Source organism: Entamoeba invadens (assembly GCF_000330505.1).
Source record: "Entamoeba invadens IP1 unplaced genomic scaffold scaff_1105074725867, whole genome shotgun sequence".
NCBI classification, from domain to species: Eukaryota; Evosea; order Mastigamoebida; family Endamoebidae; genus Entamoeba; species Entamoeba invadens.
In genome coordinates, this window is record NW_004443675.1 from 39,036 (window position 1) to 52,937 (window position 13,902).

Here is a 13,902-nt window from a genome sequence, read left to right on the forward strand (position 1 = left end):
TTAAGACAGACTGTATCTGTTTTTTATCTGCTTAATATCGAGAATCTTTTTTGATTTAAGATATTAAGTATTGTAATAGATACTACAATAATAAATCCATTATGTTGTTTATGTGTTTTTAACATACAAATTAAAATATGAATAATGACAAATAAATTCATATGTTTACACGTGTCTCTTATTATTGTTCTGTTAAAATATTCATTTTACGTTTTTAAATTATGTTTTTGTCAAAAGAAATAAATAATGCCAAAAAATATAGAAATTAAAAATAAAATTTTCTTTTTATTTTCCAATCCTTGGGAAAAACCATTTTCCCATCATTCCAATCCGATAGAGTATCGACTGTATAAACAAATGATCTAAAATAGAAAATGTTATTTGGAAATGCCGAATATTTTTATTCGATTTTTGTGAAATGACCCTGCAAATAAATCGAATAGAAGCTATACTGTATAGTAAGTAATTATAAATTTACTATAAAATATTTTTTCAAGACAGGTTTTTCCAAACGCGACAGCTTTTTCGCATGACTGTATTTTATTTTATTATTTAAAAAACCATTGAAATAGTAAATTATTTTTTAAGCGAGTTACTTTTATAAAAATGAGTCAAAAGGTGAAGAAGTGAGTCATTTTTTGACAAGTGAGTTAAACAAAAAATAAGTTAATAACCATCACTATTTTTTATCATAACTGTATTATATTCATGTATTAATTATAATTATAACATTTGTTACTTATAATAATATTAATATTTAATAAATGAACTATATATTATTATAATATTTATTGGTTAATTTATATTATTTTATTTGATTGTTATTTTAAATTTTTTTTTTCTAAATTATAATAATTAATATATTTATTATAATCAGGTTAGCTAAAATTTTATTCCTCGACTAACTTTAGTTCGGTTAGCTAAAGGAGTATACAGTTAATAAATTATAAAGTGTTTTGGGATACCTTGCTCAAATATATTCAAATACAAATATACTATTTAAAAAAAATCATTTCAAATATTTAGTATTGTTTACATTTTAACATCAAACTATTATTCAAAAAACAATTTATTACTTCAAATAATATTGAATCATTCTCTAAACGTTGTCCCTCCGTTTTTAGATGTTAATAACAGGAATACATCGGGAAAAAAATTGAAACACTAGAATTTCATTGTCCTCTGAAAATACAATAACAAACTAATCAATGAAAAACAATAGAGTCAGTCTTTCAACGTAATCTAGTGAAAAAAAATAAATTAAATTTTGTCTAAACATCGGGCATTAGGTGAAACGTGAATAAACCCGAAACAATTAAGATGGTTTTTTGGGATGGTTTCCCGAAATATTTCAATTTGAATGGTCCAAAAAGTTTTTCCAGTTAAGGTTAGAGACCAGATAATTATAAAAAACAGACTGTTGTTGCTTTTGTTGTGATTAAACTGTAATTAATAAATATCAAATAATGAATATTTTGTTTGCGTTTCTATTCACAACGTTTGCAATGAATCCGTCTACAACCGAAGAAGAGATTGAACCTATTCCTTTTGAATTGTTGCAACAAATATCACAATATTTAACATTTTCATATCAATATACAGGCGCACTTGAAACCTTTGAATATATTATTCACTCTAATCAACAAGTGTTTCCATCACAATTAGTCCAGGCAATCAAAGAAATGAAAAATATTGAATTGTATGTAAATAATTATTTGAGGAAGTTGTTTGATTCAAAAACAGCAACAAAAAGTGATTTTGTTTCTTTTCTCAAATATCTTGATTTATGTTATAATTTACACCAAATAGACCAGGGGTATGGATACTTCATTTTTCATATAAAAGAAAATATCAAAAAGTTAATGAAGACAAATGCTGATGAAAATATTAAAATGCAAATGAAAAGTAATTTTTTGCTTAGAATAGATTTTTATCAACTGAAAACAACTCTGATTTATAACTTCGCCAAACAATTTGGATTTGTTAAAGATGGACTTTATATGAAAGTGAGATCAAGACTAGATGAACTTATTGGTAAATTAATTGTTGTAAGTGATGAAAGTGGTCAATTGTATAAACAACTTAAGCATTTGTTTTTGGATACAACACATGCACCTTTACCTTTAAAGAAACCAGAAGCTCCGACTTTCAAAACTCCATATGGAATAACAGTTCACGACATTTTAAAAGGAATTGATATTGAAAGAGACAGTACTGAAAAGCCAAGTACTTCGGGTGTTGTTACAAAGAAGATGGATACAAGTAAAACAGTTCAACAAAAAACACAAATTACAACACAACAACCACAACAAATCCCAACGCAAACAATACCAGAACCCCCTAAAACAACTTCTAGAAAAGGAAAGGAGCCTCTTTCAAAAAGTCGACCTCATCCTCTTAAAAGAAGAAGAGAAGAAATTGGGGAAAGTTCTGGAACCACAGACACAAGTAAATCAAGAAAAATAGAAAAAGAACATCCAACCACATCACCAAAAAGAGAAGATAAGGAAGATGATGAAAGCAAAAAAATGGAGTGATCCTTTATTTTTTTAATTTACAAATTAACAATAAAAAAATTAATTAATTTTCGATAACAAAAGCGCCCCATTCAACAATATATTTTCCAGTCGGCCTTTCAACCTTTTTAATGGTATCAACATTATCTATGTCTTTTCCATCAGCTTCGAAAAAACCAATAACTACACGTAATTGCTTGTCAAATCCACTTACCTCAAGTTTTGCTGCTTTTTCGTATTCTTCATTGATTAAAAGAACACCTATCTTTTTATATTTAATCAATTCTTTTAACCAGTACACTATAAAATCATTTCTCTCTCTAATATCAAGGCCAAGCTTTTCAAGTAGAAAACAAAACTCGTTGATGTCGTTCACAAAAATTTCTTTTCCTTCAATTTTGCCAGTCGTTTTTCCTTCCCAAAAAAGATATTCAACTTCTTTATCATTTAAAAGTAATGTGCAATTTTGTTTTCCTCTCGGTAAATATGAAAAGGTGCATTGATATGTCGTATTATTTCCATCACTTCTTAATACTTCAAATTTGGGGAAAGTCTCTCCTATTTCGAGTTTTGAAGTATTCAATGATAGTTGTGTTATACATTCGGTATATTTAGCTTTGGTGATATCAGAAATTTCATCGTATAATATAATTATGGGTTTTTTCATGCAAGGAGCAAATTGATTTTCATTTGATATGACTTTTTTCAAAGCATTAATCAAATCTTTTCGTATTGTACTAAAGTCACCTTCCTCTTTTAAATAAAATGTGTTTGTTCTACCAACGTTTTTTACTAATTTAGTTACTTCCTCGGTCGGTAAAACACTTACTTGGTCACATTTTGTAAAAAGAAGTAAATAATTTTCATTGTCTTTTTGCATTTCTTTTATTTGTTGGTATTTACTTTGTACATATGCAAGTGACTGGACATTCGTCTGATCAACAATTAATAAAATAAAAAAAGTCGAGAAAGTTACTTGTAAATGAATATCAAAATGTTCGTTTTCTTCTTCACAAAAAACGTTAATTGTTACTTTGTAATTTTCGTAACCAAATGAAAATGAATTGGACGGATTTTCATCAGTGAGGTTGCGAATTATAGTCTTTTTTTCGGTTGAAGAGGAATCAAAGACAAAAATTCGAAAATTAATTTCTGGTGTTACATTTTTACACGATTTATTACCCATTTTATTTTTTAATAATTCAGTTTATTGTTAAATTATTTTTTAATAAAATATATTTTGAAGAGGAATTACATGATGTTGAAAACATAATAATTCAAACAATTTGAATAACATTTTCATTATATTTCTTTAGATCTATTTTTGATTAAAAATCATTGTAAAAATGCCATTGAAGAATGAAAAAATATAATAATATTACAGTTAGACGAAACAAACTTCTGCAAAGAATTAACCTTCTGCAGCTATAATTGGATCGATATTAATTTACATAAAATTTATAATTTATTTTTTGTAAATGAGTCGTAACAAAAATAATAATAATTATAATTCAAAATAATTAAAAAGTGTTAATATTTTCTAATTAAAGTAAAAAACAATTTTTATTCATTTATAAAGGTTGTGGTACTGCATATCATCTACAACATCAAGTGCCGTCGTTTAAATTTGGCAACTTTCTCAGTTTCAAAAAAGTTGACGATATTCATCCAAACATAAACCGTTCCTTTGGAATGGGTCTTTCCACATTACACATTCGAATAACGTAACGCCAAAAGAAAAGATATCTGCATTTCTTCTCTATGTTTAACATATTAGGCGCCATGTATGTTGGTGTACCAACCTTTTAAGTAAATGCAATGTTGGTCATCATACATTTACATCTCTAAAGTCCGTCAATTTTGCTATCACCTTGTTACTAAAATTAATTGAAAACACGAGAATGTTGTCTGGCTCAGTGTCTATGTAATTTGTTTGTTAACTGAGTATTGTTCGTTTTTAGTTTGGTTTTATTTTTTCACTTTTTGATATTTATAAGACCAATTATATACTGCAGAAGGTGTATTAATAAAATCCTGTGGATAAAAATATATTTATTTGAAGTTGAAAAAATACTATTAAAAATGGTTTGAATTGTTATTAATTATGGTTATTTTTGAAAAACAATCTGCAGAAGGCTGATTCGGCAAACTGTATATTTGAATAATTATAATAGAGTTTGTTGTAAAACATTGTCCTTATCGCCAATGTTATCCTTTCTATAGATTTATACACAATTAATTGTTTAAAAAATTGTAAATAAGGTAAAATTTTGAAAATTTTGGGAAAAAAACTGGAACAACGATTTTTATATTTCGTACACGATCCCGATATTTTTCAATTTTCATTCACCAAAAAACCCAGAACATCGTTTTCCGACCAAATCTATTGTGATTATTTAACTATATATACCATCTAAACAATTCAATGAGGTATGCTTTGTGATGAGTAAAATGGATATATTGTTCGAACATTGGATTTTCTTTTAATTAACAAATAATAGTATAAACCAGTCTATTATTTTTTTTCACAATCTTTGTATTTTTTTTTCTTATCCAAAAAATAGTGAATTATATAATATAATTTGTTTTGTAATAACAAAAAACAAATAAAATTGTGAAAATATAAAATGTTTTTTTAACATTGAAAAAAATAATGTTAAAAAAAGTTATGTTATCGACTTTTTTATGTAAAACAACGATGATCTTTTTTATTATGAAAAACGAAATCAAAGAGGTAAGAAAAGTTAATAACATAACAATAATTAAGTATAACTAAATATTAAAATATTTAAATACATCATTACAAAAACCCATTCAAAAGTCAAAGTATTTTTATAACAATACACCCCTCAATAAATTATTTTTTGTTTTTAATCGAATAGTTTCTTATAATATGATTATAATAAATGGTTGATACAAAGTTAAATTCCAGATTCAAAAAACAACATTAGAAGTTTATGACATAATAAATACATTTTTCATTCTAATAAAAAATCGATCAATACAAATAAAATGGTGTTGATGACTTTCGAACTTTTTTAAATAGAAAGGAATCCAAAATTAAATCACTAAATAAGAAAAATGTTTAAATTATGAGATGAAACTTTATTAATTATCGGTAATGATATACCCATTAACACTTCTGTTATTAATAACAACGGTTTACTCGACTTGCCAGTTATGTACTTTGCAAGAAGGATTTGCTTCTATGAATCTCGACAAAATATCCAAAAATGATGCGACGAGAATATACACTGTTTTCAACACTAATCTTCAGGCGTATGCATTCAGAGATATTAGTAAATCGCCAATTCAACCGAGCGACAACTCAATGTACTTTGAGTCTTATGATATGGACACTGACATGACGGCTCTGGGTGAATGGATCTCTCAACAAACTACAACTCAAATACCTTTGTACCCATTTTTCATTAAAATGAATCAAATCATAGGCGGGTCTAGAGATTTACACTTGTCTTTGTCTTTTGCCAAAAATCCAAAGAACTATCACACAGCCGAAATGTATACCATCAACCCAACGTCTTTCTATTTTAAAGACAAAAAGATCTTCTTAAATATCCCATCATCTATCGCCTCTAAAACACCTTCTACATTCTTTGGAACAACATTAATGAACTCCCTCACTGCTAAAATTAACACTGAAGTCACACAAATCAACGGAGTAAGCGCTATACAATTCATCACTACTTTCGCTAAAAAGTATTATAGACTCAAAAATGAAAATGGCGCTGTCACGTACTTTAAAAAGGCATTTGTACTCTCGTTGTATCAATACGTCCCTTTTGAACAAAGTGATTTGAGTTTTGTGTTGACCTTTTCAGACGGCGAGACGATCTCTTTTGAGTCGAAACTGTTTGACGCGGGTCAAGTCGCAAGTAATTTGAAAGGGGATGTGGCCGACTTTGAAAGTGTAAGAAGTGCGTTGGAAGACGTCAGAAAAAGGAAATTGGACCACAAAAATCGAATTACTAACTCAACAAAAGTGCCTCATTTTTCCCCACTTGATATTATTACCAATGAAGACTTCAAAAATTTGAATAGAAAGACGGGAAACTTGTATGACTACTCCCTCAGTGATATCATTTCATGTGGAAAAAGAACTATCGATGGGTCTAACGTCAATTTGTTGGTCGTTAAATCATTTTCTCCCGACAAAATCAACGACTTTTTAACAGTAACCAACCAATGCGCTCAACTCTTTGACACTAATAAGGACCCAATAGTTATAGTATTACCACTCAACGGGGGCGGATATTTAATTTGTGAGGAAATTTTAATGAAAACGTTATCCCCATATTCTCAATATAACAGAAGATACATCGCGAGGATATCTGAGAGCTCAGAAAACGTGATGAGGAACGGATATGCTCAGTCTTTAATTGATCCTAAAACCGGAAAAACACGAACGCCTATCAGTGACTACGTCTACACAGAAAAGAGTATGGGAAGCTGGTACGATGAACCAATCACCGATTTATATGGCTCTGTTGAATTTACACATACACAAGACTCATATATGGAAACGGAGAACGCGCAATATCAAATGAAGAACGTCAGAAGTCCAAATGAAATCATCGTTTTCACAGACCATTTTTGCTTCTCTGCGTGTTCACTGTTTGCAAAACATTTCCAAGAGAAAAAAGCGGCGATATTGGCAACATACTCCGGACTCCCGCAATCGACTTATAGAGACGTCGGAGAATCTCCAACAGCTGTTATAGAGGACGTCTATATCAATAATGGTAATGATGTCACATTGTCGAGTTATGGTCTTGAGATGGGTATCTCATTCTTACCAAGTTTACCAGTCGATACAACAAGTGAAGTGCCTAATGAATATAAAGTCCACCATCCAGATAATTACGTTGAAATCGAATCATTCGACGAAACAGAAAGTTCTATAACTGCATTCTTAAAGAAAGGACTCGAAATCTATAACTTGTACAAAACAAATTGCAAGAACGGAACTTATAAACTGGATTCAAAGTGCGCAAACACGGATACTGAAGTGTTGGGGTATATTTGTAATAATGGGGTTTATGGAAATTCTTGTGAAGTTGTTGGGTGTGTCGATCGTTATGTAATGGATAAAGACGGGAAGTGTGTGTTAGATACAACGGTGATAGAAAATGGAGCTTTGAGAATCACAATTATTGTTGCTCTTGCACTTTTGGTCTTTGTCTGAGCACAAAATGGAAATCGCTTAATTATGATTTTTATTATTAATACGTGTTGATTTTTACAATTTTAATTTGTACTCTTAATGATATTTTATTTAATTAAAATAACTATTAATAATACTACAACAAAATAAAAAATAAAAATACTTGTTTTTATATGATAAATAAAAATTCACAATTGAAAGGTATTAAACATATCATTTGATCAATTATAGAGTCGATTTAACAAAATCCAAGATTTAACTATCAAAAACGTAAATGTAGCATACAAGTTTATGTTTTTATAACAACAAATTTAAACTATAAAACATTGTCAAGTAACTTACAAAACTCAGTTATTGTGAAAAAAGGCTTGTTATTAATTTAATTTATTTGTAAATTGAATCAATTTCCAAGTGAAAGTGTCAATGTGTAAAACCAACAGAGATCAATTACGGTCGTAACTTACATATTATATTGTGTTTAAATTAAAGATTTAATCACAAATAAAGGTGTCTCAATATCTTTAACTGAATTCTTATTTGGTTGGTCAGTTTTTTAATATTTTAATAGAAATAAAAATAAAAACCAATAATTAATGGTTGTTAATAATAAAATAAAGTTTACCAATCATATAAATAATAGTTAAATATCAGTATATTACTAATATCAACAATCAAATAAAATTTTTGAAAAAAATAAAATCATTACAATTATACAGATAATTTATTAAAATCATTAGGAATTTACATATTAACTCATTTAAACACTTTTTATTTGCAAGAAAATGAAAGTGATAAGTACGCATCCTTCATTGATGCGTACAAATCAATACAACAATGATTGTATCGATTTTAATCATAAAAAAGACTCTTCTGATGAATTCAATTTGGGGTTAATTGACGACTATTTATAAGACATAACAACTATTAAAAATTCTCTCCCAAACCCAAAAACAAACAAAATTAAATCCATTACAAAGAAAAAAACGAAAATAACTTTGAAAAAAAATCAAACAAATAAACGAAAAACAAAACAATTGACTTTTGAAAATGTTAAAATTGTTAATTACGATTTGAACAATTTCCAACGGTTGCTTCGAGTCATTAATTGGGTAAACTCAATAGACCAATCGGCTGTCTATCCACATCCTTCCATTTTGTGAATTATCAGTCATTTAGTTGTAATAAATAATAGTATTACAATTCGTTTTTTTAATTATAATAACACTTTGTCACTTCAAAAATATAGTTTATTTTTAAAAAATAATTTAACTCAATCCGTTTTAAGTTCTATACAACTTATTATAATTTTTGTTCAATCAGGAAGTCAACATTTAAGGTCTGGCATTTTTCTTTTATTAGATTGTTTTCGTTGTTTGACAAAATAAAGGAAATTTTAATTGTAAAAATAAATGGAATATAAAGTTATAGCAACAATAATAATATAAAATATTTTAATTTTTCTCATTTATATTCTTATTAGAAAGTCTAAAATTTTAAATATTTATTTTACCTATTTTAGTATAACGAGTTATTCGATTATAATGAAGAGTTTTATCCTATAAATTATTATTTTTTATTTTGTAACACTTGTTAAATTATAAAAAATGAAAAAAATCAACTTGTTAATTTATTAAAATTATTGTGGTTAAAAAAATAAAAACTTACAAAAAACAAATCCATAGCCATGTCTGAACACTCTTTGAGTGTTTGTAAAATCATCTCAATAGTGTTTTTTGCTCTTCTGGGTGGTATTGGCGTTGTTTGTTATTGTTGTAAAGACTCGATTTAATATTAAATACAAAATATATTCAAAAAACCTTTTGAGGGCTTTAATTCCACAATTTAAAACAAAGAAAACTTTTGATTTTCAAAATCCATTGCCAATTCATTACTTTAATTAATTTTGTTAATTAAATTAAAAAAATATATTTTTAAATTGATGATAACAAAATCACTTTTTATAACGAAATCTGACTTGATTACTATAATAAAACTTAATGATAAATAGTTGACCTTTTTAACTGGATTTGTGATGGGGGTAAGTGCAATGGATACATTCGCGTCATATATGGGTATTAAAAGAAACGAATTTATAAGTAAAATTGGACTTGAAGTGGGTCTTTCTTGTGCAAGTGGCTTAATCTCTGCAGTTTTTGTATTTGAAATGACATATTTGATGACTACAAAACACATCAACACTATTTGGGTGGCTTCACTTAACGCGCCTATTTTATCATTGTGTCTCATCAACATCATTTTCTTTTCATTAATGTTTTGTCCAATTTATAAGGACTTTGAACCCACACTCGATGAAATGCGTGAATTTGAGAAAACAGTATGTTACTTTTTTATTTTTATTCATCACAAGTTTTTATATGCAAACTTTTTGAAACAATTGACTTTAATTATACAAACGTTGGATAATGAAAAATAATAAATTTATTTTGTTGGCTCTATTATTGAAATACATGTTGTTTGTATGAAATAATAACCATTAGGAAGAGTGTTGTATTGATACAAATATCGACAATAATGGAAAATATTTTTTATGCCAATGTCCCCAAGTGTTTAATGATGATACTAACAAGTATAGTCGTTGCAATGAATGTCGAGATGAAAATGAAGACAACGACAAAGAAGATCTCATTCCAACAGTGTCTTGTTCTATAATCATTTTGTGTTATTCAGTCATCTCTGTATTTATTTACAGTGGATACTCTATTGTTATATGGAAAATTAACGAGTTTGATGATAACAGAATGGATAATGGGTTTATGCAATTAAAAGGATAATTATTTTTAAGCAGTTCAATTTTTTTGATGATTTTATTAATAACTATTTAATTATTATTAAATAAAATAATTTTAGTTTGGAGTTTATATTAATATGGAGTTTCACAACAAGAATAACATTATTTATATGAGATAAACCAATTGATATTAAATATATTGTTTGGATTTAATAAACAAATAACAAAGCATAATTGATTTTATTACATTGAGACTATTAAATTCAAATATAAATAATTTTTTTTGGAAAAAAAAGATGTTTTGATACAATACAATGAAACTAATCTTAATTAATAGTTTTTTTTTATTATATAAGAAAAAAAAGACCCAAAAGTGTACCAAAATTGAAATTAAAAATATAACCACCATAATAGATTTATTATTAAAAATCCCGTCGAAACGTGTCGAAAAGACTTAATTTTTTATCAATTGGTGTTCGATAATTCTGGAAGTGAATCTTTTTCCACAAAAAATCGATCAAATGAAAAAGAAATACAAACCAGAGAAAAAAGAAAACCCATCAAATAAAAAAGAATAAACAGATGACTCACATCAATTTGTCGTCCTCTGTTTTTCGCGCAACAGAAAGCATTCTAGAAACAGACAACCGCCATCACCCGGACACTCGTGCAGTCACAAAACAACTGAGTGGACGAATCCGCGAAACTTATTGGCACATATACCCCGACGAGATTTCGCCATACACAAACCAAACAATTTCCGTCCTTTCAGAAATCACAGACGAAACGACAAACTCGGGCTTCGATAACGAGGAGTACGATTTGATAGTAAAAGTTGGTGATGTCTTGGGAAGTGCAACGAGTTATGAAGGAAGATATTACTCTGCGAATCCGGAGACGGTGAGTAGATATCAAATAGAAGACCGGCTGGGGTGTGGGATGTTCGGGCAGGTCTTTAAAGCAAAGGATTTATCGAAAAGCAGAGAAGTCGCTGTTAAAATACTTAAATCGAAAGGAGCGTATTTCCGACAAGGAATGCTTGAAATATCGATCTTGTCAATGGTTTGTTTTCTTTATTTATAATTTAAAGGATTTTAATTTTGAATACTTTGAATTGAAATATTCGACAAAAAGAAGTCGTTGATTTTCGATGTTCAACGCTTTGGATTGAAAGTGTAAAAAAATATGAAAAACGGAATTCAAATGAATATTCGACATTTTTGCATCAAATCTTGAAATTCGACAAGTTAGTATACCCCTTCAATTATTTTTTATTAATAAATTAATTATAATAATGAAATGAAATTCAATTAACTTTCAGTTGAATGATGTGTATGACAAAGATGGGTCAAAAAATACAGTAAGGATGTTGGATCATTTTTTGTATTGTAATCACTTGTGTATAGTATTTGAATTGCTTGGGTTTGTTATTAATTATATATCATTTATTAAAATCAAAGAATATAGTGATTTGGGTAATACCATTTTAATTGAAACACAAAAATATATAAAAAGTCCATATCAGTTGTTATTAATTATTAAAAATATCAAAGTGTTTCTTTTTAAATATTAAGTCACTGTGAAATAGCAACTTAAATAAAAAAGTTAATAAAATACAATTTATTAACTTATAGTTCAAATATTTATCAAATGTTGCAAGAGAATGAATATCAAGGATTTAGTATCTCAGACGTCCGGAGATATATGACACAATTACTTCAATGTCTCGAAGTTTTATTTGACGCTCATATTATTCATTGTGATATTAAACCCGAAAATTTGGTATTTGATCCAACGACAAATGGGATTAAAGTTCTTGATTTTGGGTCAGCTTGTTTTGATAATTACACGCTTTATACATATGTCCAATCTCGTCATTATAGAGCGCCAGAGATTATATTAGGTATTCCTTATAATAATTCCATTGATATGTGGAGTGCTGGATGTATATGTGCCGAGTTAGTGTTAGGAATACCACTGTTTCCGGGGTCCTCAGAATTTAATCAATTATTTAAAATAACAGATATGCTCGGCAATTTTCCAAGTCGGTTGCTGGAGCAAGGAACAAAAACTTCGTCTTTTTATAATAAATTGGGGAGTGGAGAATCGTCGCGATATATTATGAAACAACCATTTGAATATGAAATTGAAAATCATTTGCGTCTTGAACCGAACAAGAAATACTACAAATTCAAAACCCTTCGAGAACTCATTATGAGAATTCCACTGCAAGTATCAAACAATTTGAGAGACGAAATTAATAACACAACAGAAATACGAGCAGCACTGTTGAACTTCATAGAGGGAATGCTCGAGTTCGATCCTATGAAACGGTGGACCCCATCACAAGCTCTTTGCCACCCTTTCATCACTCAAAGTCAATTCTTCGGGAGTTGGTCACCCCCTGCTGGGTTATCTACACCTCGTCAAGCGGAAGATGGCACGTTTGTGTCAATAACTTCAGAAGAATTCACACGAAAGTGCTTTGGAAATGAGTTGATTCTTCACGGACTGAACACAGCAGAGTATTACGACATTTGTACTGTTGCACTGCAAATGGGAGAAGTGGTGAATATCACATGTCCAAATCCTTTACAACTTCCACCAATGACACCAGTGACTTTTAGAAAAACATTTGAAAATATGCACAAGAGAGGAAGAAGTGGGTCGAATGGACCAAATCAACGCATTACAATGAGGCGGTCATCTTTATTGAGAAGTCAAGAAAACATCGCACGTCTTGCTTTGATAAGAAATCAAACGCCACGAATGGTAGAGCAGGAAATTAAAGAGGAGGGGTTCATTGAAAGTGGATGTTTGGCGACAGTAAGAAGAAGATTTGATAGTTGCAATCCACGAATGACACATACCCCAGCTAGTGACTTCAAGCTGGTCAGAAACGCAGGAGTTAAAGCGACGGATGTGGGAAGCGTGAAACTCGAGCAAAATGAAGGGGAGGTTGATAGAAGTGTTGCTATTGTCCAAGAACCATCAAACGTTAATATTCCAATCATCCCAATTCCAATTCGAAAAAATACTAAGGAGGAAGAAAACTTCGAGTTTGCACCACTCTTCATTTTCGGGCAAGAAGGAAAAGATAAAGAAACACCTATTTGAGAATTTTTCAACATTTTTGATTTGTGTTGTATAAGTGTGTAATCTTACTATATTATATCTTTAAATAATTTAACTAATAATAGTTTATGAATTTATCATTGTATAACTTATATTTAATTTAATTTCCATTTAAATACATTTTTTTAATAAAAAACATTAAAAAGTTAAGTTAGAATAACTTTATTTGTGTCAAGAATTTTTCAAATTGGTTGAATTAAAAAGGAGCTTCTTTGTGTTAAAATTGATTTGTTTCTTTAATTTTAAATAATTGAATTGGAATTATTTTTCAGGTAACAATAATTAAAACAATTTAGTTGTTTATAAGTTGTGATAAA

The 13,902-nt window shown here is 28.7% G+C and overlaps 4 protein-coding genes across 4 annotated transcripts; 3 read left to right on the plus strand and 1 right to left on the minus strand.

Moving 5' to 3' along the window:
* Nucleotides 1-2,000: 2,000 nt before the first annotated feature.
* EIN_432430 (hypothetical protein) lies at nt 2,001-2,537 on the plus strand (the record flags this gene model as incomplete). The annotated part of the gene is made up of 1 exon (XM_004260424.1): nt 2,001-2,537. One exon carries the CDS (start codon nt 2,001-2,003, stop codon nt 2,535-2,537), a length of 537 nt encoding a protein of 178 aa, XP_004260472.1.
* A 43-nt stretch (nt 2,538-2,580) lies between these two features.
* Nucleotides 2,581-3,702, minus strand: EIN_432440 (hypothetical protein; the record flags this gene model as incomplete). Its single annotated transcript, XM_004260425.1, has 1 exon — nt 2,581-3,702. One exon carries the CDS (start codon nt 3,700-3,702, stop codon nt 2,581-2,583), a length of 1,122 nt encoding a protein of 373 aa, XP_004260473.1.
* Nucleotides 3,703-5,724: 2,022 nt separating this feature from the next.
* Nucleotides 5,725-7,722, plus strand: EIN_432450 (hypothetical protein; the record flags this gene model as incomplete). The annotated part of the gene is made up of 1 exon (XM_004260426.1): nt 5,725-7,722. One exon carries the CDS (start codon nt 5,725-5,727, stop codon nt 7,720-7,722), a length of 1,998 nt encoding a protein of 665 aa, XP_004260474.1.
* Nucleotides 7,723-11,032: 3,310 nt separating this feature from the next.
* On the plus strand, nt 11,033-13,567 carry EIN_432460 (serine/threonine protein kinase ppk15, putative; the record flags this gene model as incomplete). The annotated part of the gene is made up of 3 exons (XM_004260427.1): nt 11,033-11,512; nt 11,772-11,872; nt 12,085-13,567. 3 exons carry the CDS (start codon nt 11,033-11,035, stop codon nt 13,565-13,567), a joined length of 2,064 nt encoding a protein of 687 aa, XP_004260475.1.
* Between the last annotated feature and the right edge of the window lie 335 nt (nt 13,568-13,902).